The sequence below is a fragment of the Aethalodelphis obliquidens genome, unplaced genomic scaffold (genome assembly GCF_003676395.1).
Source record: "Aethalodelphis obliquidens isolate GAN/ISIS:26980383/991018 unplaced genomic scaffold, ASM367639v1 scaffold16, whole genome shotgun sequence".
In the NCBI taxonomy this organism is placed as follows: Eukaryota; Metazoa; Chordata; class Mammalia; order Artiodactyla; family Delphinidae; genus Aethalodelphis; species Aethalodelphis obliquidens.
The window spans coordinates 9,442,090-9,456,863 of NW_020837960.1; the positions used below are offsets into that span (position 1 = coordinate 9,442,090).

Below are 14,774 nucleotides of genomic sequence, written 5' to 3' on the forward strand. Positions count from 1 at the left end.
TTTATATATAAAAAAAGAAAGCCCAGGTGATTTACAAAAAAAAAAAAAAGACACAAATGAACATATCTACAAAACAGAAACAGACTGACAGACATAGAGAACAGATCTGTGGTTGCCAAGTGGGTGGTGGCATGGGAGGAGGGAAGGATGGCGAGTGTGGGATTAGCAGATGCAAACTAGTATATACAGGATGGGTAAACAACAAGGTCCTACTATATAGTACAGGGAACTATATTCAATATCCTGTGATAAGCCATAATGGAAAAGAATACGAGAAAAGAACGTATATATCTATAAATGAGTCACTTTGCTGTACAGCAGAAATTAACACATTGTAAATCAACTATACTCCAGTAACATTTTTTTATAAATTGCACTGAAACAACAAGAACAGGAACACAAACTCCGTCTGAAATAAAATGAGATGATGAGTGTAGTCTCCAAACACAATATATAAAGACAAAGTGGATGGATTGCTGTACACCTAAAACATTGTTAATCAGCTATACTTCAATTTCAAATTATTTATTTAATTAATTAATTAAAGAAAAAAAAGAAAAAGAGGCTGGAAGAATGGCAAATGACTCAGCAGAGAGGAGGAAGGTGAGGTCGAACCCCTGTCGAGGGAGATGCTGACCAGAACCAAGCCCATCTGCCTGCTGAGGGCCAGACAGGCTCTGGCATTGAGGCACTAACGAGGCACCCCAGAAATCAGGGTTGACAGTTTGGGGACTAGATACAGAAAGTCTATGTAACAACTAGATCTTCAAGTCCCCTCCCTCAATCTGCAGGAAGCAGGAGGTACAGTCTTTAGAGAATTAAATAAGGAAAGTTCCAGACTTGAGTCTAAATAGGTGCAAAGGAAGGCAAGTGTGAGGCCTATAACTGAATAAAAAAGGATTAAGTAAAAGTGTGCTTACTGAAGGGTGAGACCTTGACCTTACTCTCAGGTGTCCTGGAGGAGGATCCTTCTTAGGAGAAAAACTACCCAAGAGAAAAGATCTACAAATGCTGACATTTGAAGAGCTCTAATAAAAAAGCTGATTAATCACCTGACTGCCCTTCAGTTGAAACTTATTAGTGGATAAGTGGCACCAATGCACTCAGCTTTTAGAACCTCACTCTTAAATAGACACAGCCAAGGAGGTTCCTTTTCCAAACAGAAGGGAATATGAACACCTTGGGGACCTCGGACCCATGACCCCAGTGTCACCTTTAAAGGGTTTGTGCAAGGAACCAGACACAACATAAGACTCTTTCTAAATGCCAAATAGTTTTATAAGATGTGAAGAAAAGTTAAAAGTACAAAAGCAGAAGGACTAGCTTACCTGTGGGGACATGGACAAGTCTGACAGCACTATCAGTTGTATTCACATGCTGCCCTCCTGCTCCTTTGGCTCGAAATGTATCTATTCGTAAATCCTTGGGGTCCACTTTCACATCTACCTAGAACAAAAAGTACAGCATGAGTAAATTCCACACTCAACAAATACTTTAATACTAAATTGATCCCAAATCTTTCAAATAAACTGTACTATTTTGTGTTAAGTCATAGCCATTTGACTAAGAGGTGAAATAACTTAAACCTAAACTCCCTATTCCAACAGATACTATTTAAAAAAAAATATTTATTTATTTGGCTGCATCGGGTCTTGGTTGAGGCTTGCAGGCTCTCTAGTTGTGGCACGTGGGCTCCAGAGCACGCAGGCTCAGTAGTTGTGGCACGTGGGCTTAGTTGTCCCACAGCATGTGGGATCTCAGCTCCCCAACCAGGGATTGAACCTGTGTCCCCTGCACTGGAAGGCAGATTTTGAACCACTGGACCACCAGGGAAGTCCCCAACGGATGCTATTTTTAACACTGACTTATGATGCTATGAGATCACTGAGTTATGTAATCTTTCAGAAGTTTCATCATCTATCATCCCACAAAGCTACATTAGATACAAAATATATTTAAAAAATATATATACATACATATAAAGTTGATCCTCATTATTCCCTGATTCTGTATTTGCAAATATACCTACTCGCTAGAATTTATTTGTTCCCGCAAGTCAATTATTGCAGCACTTTCACAGTCATTTGCAGACATATGCAGGGCAGCAAAAAATTCAAATTGCTCTACACATGCATGTTCTCAGCTGAGGTCCAACAAGGTGACTCTCTGCTTTCTTATTTCAGCTCCTATAGAGATGACAGAGGATGAGGACAGGAGGGGCAGGGCAGGGCAGTGCAAGAAGCTCTGGTTCTGGGGCCAGGTGGACAGGGTTTGAATTTCAACTCTGGCACCTGTGAATGACGTGCCTCAAGACAAGTCACTTACCACTTCTGAACATCATTTTCTCTCTTGTAAAATAAAGAAAATAGAATCTACCAGGATAGGTTGTTTCTAGGATTTAGGATTATAATCTATGTGAGATATGTATATATACTTTCCCTAGAAAAAATAGTTCAGTATTCACTAAATCAGTATTCACTGTGACTTTGTAGAACATAACTACTGCGAATGAGAATCCACTGTGTGTGTATGTGTGTGCTTGTTAATGGACTGAACGGAGGCACCCCAAAAGATATGTTCTATTCTAACCACCGGAACCTTATTTGGGAAAAGGGTCTTTGCAGACACAATTGAGTTAAGATGAGATCATACTGGATTATTCAGATAGGCCCTAAATCCAATGACAAGTGTCCTTATGAAAGACACCTAGAGAAGAGAGAGGAGGAGACCATGTGAACTTGGAGCCAGAGATTGGAGTTGTACAGCTACGAGCCAAGGAACACATGGAGATACCAGAAGCTGGAAAAGACAAGGGAGGATTCTCCCCCAGAACCTCTGGAGGGAGCATGGCCCTGCCAATACCTTGATTTTGGACTTCTGACCTGTAGAACTGAGAATACATTTCTGTGGTTTTAAGTTACTAAGCTTGTGGTAATTTGTTATGACAGCCTTAGGAAATTTTCTGATATTTATACACACACACAAATGCACAGAAATACATATCTATATATGAATATACAGATATATATACAAAATATGCTGTTTTTGAGGGGAGACCTAACATTTTCTTCTACATTTATCATTTATTTCAATAAATGACAGACAGCAAGTATGACCATTCTCTTTGAAAAGTACACTAATAACAGGGTTGAGGTTAGAATCTAATATATAACTTGGTTGTTCTTTTGTTTCCTCTAAAATGAGTACTATATGGTGAAGAAAAAGATTACACAGTGCAAAGATTATACAGGCTTTGTTAAAATATGCCAGTGTTGGCTAGCTTAAAATTTCAATTTCCCATTTCTTGCGGTTACAGTATATTAAGTAGTTATACAGCAAATATGTCGATGTTATATGTCATGTTCTCCCAAATGTTATAGAAACTACCTAATAACTTCTGGGAAATTCTGAACATAGAAACAGTGACTTATTAATATACAAAGAATTTAAAATAGCAATTAAGAGAATAAGGCCCTGTTTAGGAGAATGAAGCTTCACTAAATGAGTTTAATTTTCAAGAATATGAAGACAACAAGGGGATAGGTGAGAATGGGGTGGAAGGAATAAGGATGGAAGCAAGACAACTCTATGGTTTTGATTTCTGAACCACATAAATGCTGATAACACCAAAAATAAAAGAGAAAAGAGGAAAGAAAAATTAAATCTTAAAAATTAAATACAACCAGAAACAAATGAATCAAAATATTTACCATAATAATAACATAACCACACAGAAAAACATTATTTCAGATGGTCTTTGAACATATTACTCTGACTGCTTTCTTGGTGGGTTACATTCTAAGGACAGAAATGTTAAACATTACTAAGTAGTTTACTGAAAAATTCTGAAACTATTTTATATATAGTATAATAAAGCAAAAAGTAAACATATTAAAAGTGATTAAGAAAGAAGATTTTAACTCCAAGTGGAAAGATATAAAACAAAATGCAAAAAGGTGCAAGAAAGATACTCCCTGTAAATTTGAATTGGAAGTAATAATAATAGGAACCTTTGATTTAAAATCGTATGTATTTCCTAATTATATCCACTGAAGAGTCTTGATGTAATAAGCACACTTTAGTAATAATGAGCAGACCTAGTATACATACGTTGATTTCTGGATACATTCCCCACTAAAAAGAACCAGGTCTGACTCCAAGTCTGAGGCAGGAGAGTACAAGGTAGCCTGGGATGTCTATTATAGCAGAAAGCAAGTATGCACTCAAAGACTGATTGGGTCATTTCAAAAGGGGCTACCCTAAAAAGGCTACTATGGGCCAAAATGGGACAATTTGAACATTAAAAACAATAGCGACTGCCCAGCCTCAGCAATCACACAAGAAAAAGTAATAAAAGGAATCCAACTTAAAAGGAAGAAGTAAAACTGTCACTGTTTGCAGATGACATGATAATATACATAGAAAATCCTAAAGACAGCACCAAAAAACTTCTAGGGCTCATCAATGAATCTGGTAAAGTTGTAGGATACAAAACTAATATACATAAATATGTTGCATTTCTATACACTAACAACAAACTATCAGAAAGAGAAATTAAGACAACAACCCCATTTACAATAGCATCAAAAAGAATAGAATACCTAGGAATAAACCTACCTAAGGAGGTAAAAGACCTGTAACTCAGAAAACAACAAGACACTGATGAAAGAACCTGAAGATGATACAGATGGAAAAACATACTGTGTTCATAGATTGGAAGAATTTTATGTTAAAATGACCATACCATCCAAGGCAACCTACAGACTCAATGAAATCCCTATCAAAATACCAATGGCATTTTTCACAGAACTAGAACAAATAATTTTAAAATTTGTGTGGAAACTCAAGAAACCCCAAATAGCCAAAACAATCTTGAGAAAGAAGAACAGAGCTGGAGCTATCACACTCCCTAACCTCAGATTGCACCACAAAGCTACAGTAATCAAAACAGTATGGTACTGGCACAAAAACAGATACACAGATCAATGAAACAGAATAATGAGCCCAGAAGTAAACCCAAACACTTATGGTCAATTAATGTGCAACAAAGGAGGCAAGAATATACAATGGGGAAAAGACACCCTATTCAATAAGTGGTCCTGGGAAAACTGGACAGCTACATGTAAAGGAGTGAAATTAGAACATTTTCTCATTCCATATACAAAAACAAACTCAAAATGAATTTAAGACCTAAATGTAAGACCATAAAACTCCTAGAAGAAAATATAGGCAGAACACTCTTTGACATAAATTGTAGCAATATTTTTTGGATATGTCTCCTAAAAGAAACAAAAACAAAAATAAACAAATGGGACCTAATCAAACTTAAATGCTTTTCCACAGCATAGGAAAAAATAGGTAAACAAAAAGACAACCTACTGAATGGGAGAAAATACTTGCTAACGATATGATGATAAGGGGTTAATATATAAAATATATATAAACAGCTCATGTAACTCAACATTAAAAAAAACCAAACAACCCAGTAAAAAATAGGCAGAAGACGTGAACAGACATTTTTCCAAAGAAGACATTCAGATGGCCAACAAGCACAGGACAAGAAGCTCAACATCACTAATCATCAGAGAAATTCATATCAAAACTACAGTGAGATATCACCTCACACCTGTCAGAATGGGTATCATCAGAAAGACCACAAACAACAAGTATCGGTGGGGATGTGAAGAAATGGGAACACTTATACACTTTAGGAATGTAAATTGGTGCAGCCACTGTGGAAAACAGTATGGAGGCTACTCAAAAAACTAAAAACAGAACTACCATACAATCCAGCAATTCCACTCCTGAAGTGTATATCCAAAAAAACACGAAAACATTAATTCGAAAAGATATATGCACCACGGTGTTCACAGCAGCATTATTTACAATTGCCAAGGTATGGAAGCAACCTAAGTGTCCATCAACAGATGAATGGATAAAGAAGATGTGGTATATATATGCAATGGCATATTACTCAGCCATAAAAAATAATGAAATTTTGCCATTTGCAATAACATGGATGTATGTGGAGGGTACTGTGCTTAGTGAAATTAGTCAGACAAAGACAAATACTGTATGATATCACTTATATGTGGAATCCAAAAAATAAAACAAACTAGTGAATATAGCAAAAAAGAAATAGACCCATAGATACTCAGAACAAACCAGTGGTTACCAGTGGGGAGAGGGAAGGGGAGAGGGGAAGAATAGAGGTAGGGGAGTAAGATGTACAGTAAATGTACATTTATAAAATAAATGAGCCACAAGGATATATTGTACAGCACAAAGGAATATAGCCAATATCTTATAAAAACTATAAAACTTAAAAAAATTGTGAATCACTATGTTGTACACCTGAAACTAATATGGTATTGTAAATCGACTATACCTCAATTTAATAAGAAAGAAAAACAATAGTGATTATAACTCACTGAATTTAAAAAATCCATAGGTCTATAATGAGGTCAATATATGAAATTCAATATATGAGTTTATAATGAGGTAAAATAAAAGAGAAAGAGAGGAGGAGCTTCAAGATGGCAGAAGAGTAAGACACAGAGATCACCTTCCTCTCGACAAATACATCAGAAATACATCTACATGTGGAACAGCTCCTACAGAACACCTACTGACGCTGGCAGATGACCTCAGACCTCCCAAAAGGCAAGAAACTTCCCATGTACCTGGGTAGCGTAAAAGAAAAAAGAAAAAACAGACAAAGAATAGGGATGGGACCTGCACCAGTGGGAGGGAGCTGTGAAGGAGGAAAGGTTTCCACACACTAGGAAGCCCCTTCGCGGGCAGAGACTGTGGGTGGCGGAGGGGGGAAGCTTCAGAGCCAAGGAGGAGAGCGCAGCAACAGGGGTGCGGAGGGCAAAGCGGTGAGATTCCCGCACAGAGGATCGGTGCCGACAGGCACTCACCAGCCCAAGAGGCTTGTCTGCTCACCCGCCAGGACGGGTGGGGGCTGGGAGCTGAGGCTCGGGCTTCAGAGGTCGGATCCCCCAGAGAGGACTGGGGTTGGCTGAGTGAACAGAGCTTGAAGGGGGCTAGTGCGCAACAGCTAGCTGGGAGGGGGTCCGGGAAAAAGTCTGGACCTGCCGAAGAGGCAAGAGACTTTTTCTTGCTCCTTTGTTTCCTGGTGTGTGAGAAGAGGGGATTAAGAGTGCCGCTTAAAGGAGCTCCAGAGACGGGTGCGACCCGCGGCTATCAGCGCGGACCCCAGAGACGGGCATGAGACGCTAAGGCTGCTGCTGCCGCCACGAAGAAGCCTGTGTGCAAGCACAGGTCACTGTCCACATCTCCCCTCCTGGGAGCCTGTGCAGCCCACCACTGCCAGGGTCCCGTGATCCAGGGACACCTTCCCCAGGAGAACACACGGCACACCTCAGGCTGGTGCAACGTCATGCTGGCCTCTGCCGCCTCAGGCTCACCCCACATCTGAACCCCTCCCTCCCCCACCCCGCCCCTCGCCTGAGTGAGCCAGAGACCCCGAATCAGCTGCTCCTTTAACCCCATCCTGTCTGGGCGGGGAACAGATGCCCTCAGGTGACCTACAGGGAGAGGCGGGTCCAAATCCAAAGCTGAATCCCGGGAGCTGTGCGAACAAAGAAGAGAAAGGGAAATCTCTCCCAGCAGCCTCAGTAGCAGCGGATTAAATCTCCACAATCAACTTCATGTACCCTGCATCTGTGGAATACCTGAATAGACAACGAATCATACCAAATTGAGGAGGTGGACTTTGGGAGCAACGATATATATATATTTTTTCCCCTTTTTCTCTTTTTGTAAGTGTGTATGTGTATGCTTCTGTGTGTGATTTTGTCTGTATAGCTTTGCTTTTACCGTTTGTCCTAGGGTTCTGTCTGTCGGGTTTTTTTATTACTTAAAAAATATTTTTTCTTAAAAATTATTTTTTATTTTAATAACTTTATTTTACTTTATTTTATCTTCTTTCTTTCTTTTTTTTTCTCCCTTTTATTCTGAGCTGTGTGGAGGACAGGCTCTTGGTGCCCCAGCCAGGCATCAGGGCTGTGCCACTGAGGTGGGAGAGCCAAGTTCAGGACACTGGTGCACAAGAGACCTCCCAGTTCCACATAATGTCGAATGGCAAAATTCTCCCAGAGATCTCCATCTCAACGCCAAGACCCAGCTCCATTCAACGACCAGCAAGTTACACTGCAAGACACCCTATGACAAACAACTAGCAAGACAGAAACACAACCCCATCCATTAGCACACATGCTGCCTAAAATCATATTAAAGCCACAGACACCCCAAAACACACCACCAGACATGGACCTGCCCACCAGAAAGACAAGATCCAGCCTCATCCACCAGAACACAGGCACTAGTCCCCTCCACCAGGAAGCCTACACAACCCACTGAACCAACCTTAGCCACTGGGGACAGACACCAAAAAAAAAGGGAACTACGAACCTGCAGCCTGCAGAAAGGAGACCCCAAACACAGTAAGTTTAACAAAATGAGAAGACAGAGAAACACACAGCAGATGAAGGAGCAAGGCAAAAACCCACCAGACCTAACAAGTGAAGAGGAAATAGGCAGTCTACCTGAAAAAGAATTCAGAATAATGATAGTAAAGATGATCCAAAATCTTGAAAATAGAATGGAGAAAATACAAGAAACGTTTAACAACGACCTAGAAGAACTAAAGAGCAAACAGAGATGAACAACACAATAAATGAAATTAAAAATTCTCTAGAAGGGATCAATAGCAGAATAACAGAGGCAGAAGAACGGATAAGTGACCTGGAAGATAAAAGAGTGGAAATAACTACAGCAGAGCAGAAGAAAGAAGAAAGAATGAAAAGTATTGACAGTCTCAGAGACCTCTGGGACATTAAACGCACCAATATTCGAATTATAGGGGTCCCAGAAGAAGAAGAGAAAAAGAAAGGGACTGAGAAAATAGTTGAAGAGATTATAGTTGAAAACTTCCCTAATATGGGAAAGGAAATAGGTACGTCCAGGAAACACAGAGAGTCCTGTACAGGATAAATCCAAGGAGAAACATGCCAAGACACATATTAATCAAACTATCAAAAATTAAATACAAAGAACAAATATTAAAAGCAGCAAGGGAAAAACAAGTAACACATAAGGGACTCCCCATAATCCCTGCAAGCCAGAAGGGAGTGGCAGGACATATTTAAAGTGATGAAAGAGAAAAACCTACAACCAAGATTACTCTACCCAGCAAGGATGTCATTTAGATTTGACGGAGAAATCAAAGCTTTACAGACAAGCAAAGGCTAAGAGAATTCAGCACCACCAAACCAGCTTTACAACAAATGCTAAAGGAACTTCTCTAGGCAGGAAGCACAAGAGAAGGAAAAGACCTACAATAATAAATCTAAAACAATAAAGAAAATGGTAATAGGAACATACATATTGATAATTACCTTAAATGTAAATGGATTAAATGCTCCAACCAAAAAACACAGACTGGCTGAATGGATACAAAAACAAGACCCATATATATGCTGTCTACAAGAGACCCACTTCAGACCTAGGGACACATACAGACTGAAAGTGAGGGGATGGAAAAAGATATTCCATGCAAATGGAAATCAAATGAAAGCTGGAGTACCAATTCTCATATCAGACAAAACACACTTTAAAACAAAGACTATTACAAGAGACAAAGAAGGACACTACATAATGATCAAGGGATCAATCCAAGAAGATATAACAACTGTAAGTATTTATGCACCCAACATAGGAGTACCTCAATATATAAGGCAAATACTAACAGCCATAAAAGGGGAAATCGACACTAACACAATCATAGGAGGGGACTTTAACACCCCACTTTCACCAATGGACAGATCATCCAAAATGAAAATAAATAAGGAAACACAAGCTTTAAATGATACATTAAACAAGATGGACGTAATTGATATTTATAGAACATTCCATCCAAAAACAACAGAATACACATTCTTCTCAAGTGCTCATGGAACATTCTCCAGGATAGATCATATCTTGGGTCACAAATCAAGCCTTGGTAAATTTAAGAAAATTGAAATGATATCAAGTATCTTTTCTGACCACAACGCTATGAGACTAGATATCAATTACAGGAAAAAATCTGTAAGAAATACAAACACATGGAGGGTAAACAACACACTACTTCATAACTAAGAGATCACTGAAGAAATCAAAGAGGAAATCAGAAAATACCTTGAAACAAATGACAATGAAAACACAACGACTCAAAACCTATGGGATGCAGCAAAAGCAGTTCTAAGAGGGAAGTTTATAGCTATACAAGCCTACCTTAAGAAACAGTCCCTCCCATCAAGCCTCTTATATAGCCTCATTTACCAGAGGGCAGAGAGCAGAAGCAAGTAGAACTACAATCCTACAGCCTGTGGAACAAAAACCACATTCACAGAAAGATACACAAGATGAAAAGGTAGAGGGCTATGTACCAGACGAAGGAACAAGATACAACCTGAGAAAAACAACTAAATGAAGAGGAGATAGACAGCCTTCCAGAAAAAGAGTTCAGAATAATGATAGTGAAGATGATCCAGAACCTCGGAAAAAGAATGGAGGCACAGATCGAGAAGATGCAAGAAATGTCTAACAAAGACCTAGAAGAATTAAACAACAAACAAACAGAGATGAACAATACAATAACTGGAATGAAAACTACACTAGAAGGAATCAATAGCAGAATAACTGAGGCAGAAGAACAGATACGTGACCCGGAAGACAGAATGGTGGAATTCACTGCTGCGGTACAGAATAAAGAAAAAAGAATGAAAAGAAATGAAGACAGCCTAAGAGACCTCTGGGACAACATTGAACGCAACAATGTTCGCATTATAGGGGTCCCAGAAGGAGAAGAGAGAGAGATAGGACCAGAGAAAATATCTGAAGAGATTATAGTCGAAAACTTCCCGAACATGGGAAAGGAAATAGCCACCCAAGTCCAGGAAGTGCAGCGAGTCCCATACAGGACAAACCCAAGGAGAAACACACCGAGACACATAGTAATCAAATTGGCAAAAATTAAAAACAAAGAAAAGTTATCGAAAGCAGCAAGGGAAAAATGAAAAATAACATACAAGGGAACTCCCATAAGGTTAACAGCTGAAATCTCAGCAGAAACTCTACAAGCCAGAAGGAAGTGGCATGATATACTTAAAGTGATGAAAGGGAAGAACCTACAACCAAGATTACTCTACCCGGCAAGAACCTCATTTAGATTCAATGGAGAAATCAAAAGCTTTACAGACAAGTAAAGGCTAAGAGAATTCAGCACCACCAAACCAACTCTCCAACAAATGCTAAAGGAACTTCTCTAAGTGGGAAACACAAGAGAAGAAAAGGACCTACCAAAAAAAAAAACCCAAAAACAATTATGAAAATGATTATAGGAACATACAAAACGATAATTACCTTAAACGTGAATGGATTAAATGCTCCAACCAAAAGACACAGGCGTGCTGAATGGATACAAAAACAAGATCCATATATATGCGGTCTACAAGAGACCCACATCAGACCTAGGGACACATACAGACTGAAAGTGAGGGGATGGAAAAAGATATTCCATGCAAATGGAAATCAAAAGTAAGCTGGAGTAGCTATACTCGTATCAGATAAAGTAGACTTTAAAATAAAGAATGTTACAAGAGACAAGGAAGGGCACTACCTAATAATCAAGGGATCAATCCAAGAAGAAGATATAACAATTATAAATATATATGCACCCAACATAGGAGCACCTCAATACATAAGACAACTGCTAACAGCTATAAAAGAGGAAATCGACAGTAACACAATAATAGCAGGGGACTTTAACACCTCAATTACACCAATGGACAGATCATCCAAAATTAAAATAAATAAGGAAACAGAAGCTTTAAATGACACAATAGACCAGATAGATTTAATTGATATTTATAGGACATTCCATCCAAAAACAGCAGATTACACTTTCTTCTCAAGTGCGCACGGAACATTCTCCAGGATAGATCACATCTTGGGTCACAAATCAAGCCTCAGTAAATTTAAGAAAATTGAAATCATACCAAGCATTTTTTCTGACCACAACGCTATGAGATTAGAAATGAATTACAGGCAAAAATATGTAAAAAACGCAAACACATGGAGGCTAAACAATACGTTACTAAATAACCAAAAGATCACTGAAGAAATCAAAGAGGAAATCAAAAAATACCTAGAGACAAATGACAATGAAAAAACGACAATCCAAAACCTATGGGATGCAGCAAAAGCAGTTCTAAGAGGGAAGTTTATAGCTATACATGCCTACCTCAAGAAACAAGAAAAATCTCAAGTAAACAATCTAAATTTATACCTAAAGGAACAAGAGAAAGAAGAACAAAACCCAAAATTAGCAGAAGTAAAGAAATCAGAAAGATCAGAGCAGAAATAAACGAAATAGAAACAAAGAAAACAATAAGAAAGATCAATAAAACTAAAAGCTGGTTCTTTGAGAAGATAAACAAAATTGATAAACCATTAGGCAGACTCATCAAGAAAAAGAGGGAGAGGACTCAAATCAATAAAATTAGAAATGAAAAAGGAGAAGTTAAAACAGACACCGCAGAAATACAAAGCATCCTAAGAGACTACTACAAGCAACTCTATGCCAATAAAAGGGACAACCTGGAAGAAATGGACAAATTCTTAGAAAGGTATAACCTTCCAAGACTGAACCAGGAAGAAACAGAAAATATGAACAGACCATCACACGTAAGGAAATTGAAACTGTGATTAAAAATCTTCCAACAAACAAATGTCCAGGACCAGATGGCTTCACAGGTGAATTCTATCAAACATTTAGAGAAGAGCTAACATCCATCCTTCTCAAACTCTTCCAAAAAATTGCAGAGGAAGGAACACTCCCAAACTCATTTTATGAGGCCACCATCACCCTCATAGGATCATACACCATGATCAAGTGGTATTTTTGCCAGGGATGCAAGGATTCTTCAATATATGCAAATCAGTCAATGTGATACACCATACTAACAAATTGAAGAATAAAAACCATATGATCAAAAAAACCCAAAAAAACCCCATATGATCAACTCAGTAGATGCAAAAAAGCTTTCGACAAAATTCAACACCCATTTATGATAAAAACTCTCCAGAAAGTGGGCATAGAGGGAACCTACCTCAACATAATAAAGGCCATATATGACAAACCCACAGCAAACATCATTCTCAATGGTGAAAAACTGAAAGCATTTCCTCTAAGATGAGGAACGAGACAAGGATGTCCACTCTCACCACTATTATTCAACATAGTTTTGGAAGTCCTAGCCACGGCAATCAGAGAAGAAAAAGAAATAAAAGGAATACAAATACAAACTGTCACTGTTTGCAGATGACATGATACTATACATAGAGAATCCTAAAGATGCCACCAGAAAATTACTAGAGCTAATCAATGAATTTGGGAAAGTTGCAGGATACAAAATTAATGCACAGAAATCTCGTGCATTCCTGTACACTAATGATGAAAAATCTGAAAGAGAAATTATGGAAACACTCCCATTTACCATTGCAACAAAAAGAATAAAATACCTAGGAATAAACCTACCTAGGGAAACAAAAGACCTATATGCAGAAAACTATAAGACACTGATGAAAGAAATTAAAGTTGACACCAACAGATGGAGAGATATACCATGTGCTTCGATTGGAAGAATCAATACTGTGAATATGACTATACTACCCAAAGTAATCTACAGATTCAATGCAATCGCTATCAAATTACCATGGCATTTTTTACAGAACTAGAACAAATCATCTCAAAATTTGCATGGAGACACAAAAGACCCCAAGTAGCCAAAGCAGTCTTGAGGGAAAAAAACGCAGCTGGAGGAATCAGACTCCCTGACTTCAGACTATACTACAAAGCTACAGTAATCAAGACAATATGGTACTGGCACAAAAACAGAAACATACATCAATGGAACAAGATAGAAAGCCCAGAGATAAACCCATGCACCTATGGTCAACTAATCTATGACAAAGGAGGCAAGGATATACAATGGAGAAAAGACAGTCTCTTCAATACGTGGTGCTGGGAAAACTGGACACCTACATGTAAAAGAATGAAATTAGAACACTTCCTAACACCATACACAAAAATAAACTCAAAATGGATTCAAGACCTAAATGTAAGACCTAACATTATCAAACTCTTAGAGGAAAACATAGGAAGAACACTCTTTGACATAAATCACAGCAAGATCTTTTTTGATCCACCTCCTAGAGTAATGGAAATAAAAACAAAAATAAACAAATGGGACCTAATGAAACTTCAAAGCTTTTGCACAGAAAAGGAAACCATAAACAAGACAAAAAGACAGCCCTCAGAATGGGAGAAAATATTTGCAAACAAATCAACGGACAAAGGATTAATCTCCAAAATATATAAACAGCTCATGCAGCTCAATATTAAACAAACAACCCAATCCAAAAATGGGCAGAAAACCTAAATAGACATTTCTCCAAAGAAGATATACAGATTGCCAACAAACACATGAAAAGAATGCTCAACATCACTAAATATTAGAGAAATGCAAATCAAAACTACAATGAGATACCATCTCACACCGGTCAGAATGGTCATCATCAAAAAATATACAAACAATAAATGCTGGAGAGTGTGTGGAGAAAAGGGAACCCTCTTGCACTGTTGGTGGGAATGTAAATTGATACAGCCACTATGGAGAACAGTATGGAGGTTCCTTAAAAAA

At 38.3% G+C, this 14,774-nt stretch overlaps 1 protein-coding gene across 1 annotated transcript in view; it reads right to left on the bottom strand.

Moving 5' to 3' along the window:
* The window catches only part of MTRF1 (mitochondrial translation release factor 1), a 63,317-nt gene that overhangs the window by 12,192 nt on the left and 36,351 nt on the right, over positions 1 to 14,774 (bottom strand). The window contains exons 8-9 of the mRNA XM_027116114.1: positions 11,158 to 11,174; positions 1,329 to 1,446 (exon numbers count right to left, since the gene is read on the bottom strand). Coding sequence (XP_026971915.1) covers positions 1,329 to 1,446; positions 11,158 to 11,174 — 135 coding nt within the window. The remainder of the gene's footprint in view (positions 1 to 1,328; positions 1,447 to 11,157; positions 11,175 to 14,774) is intronic.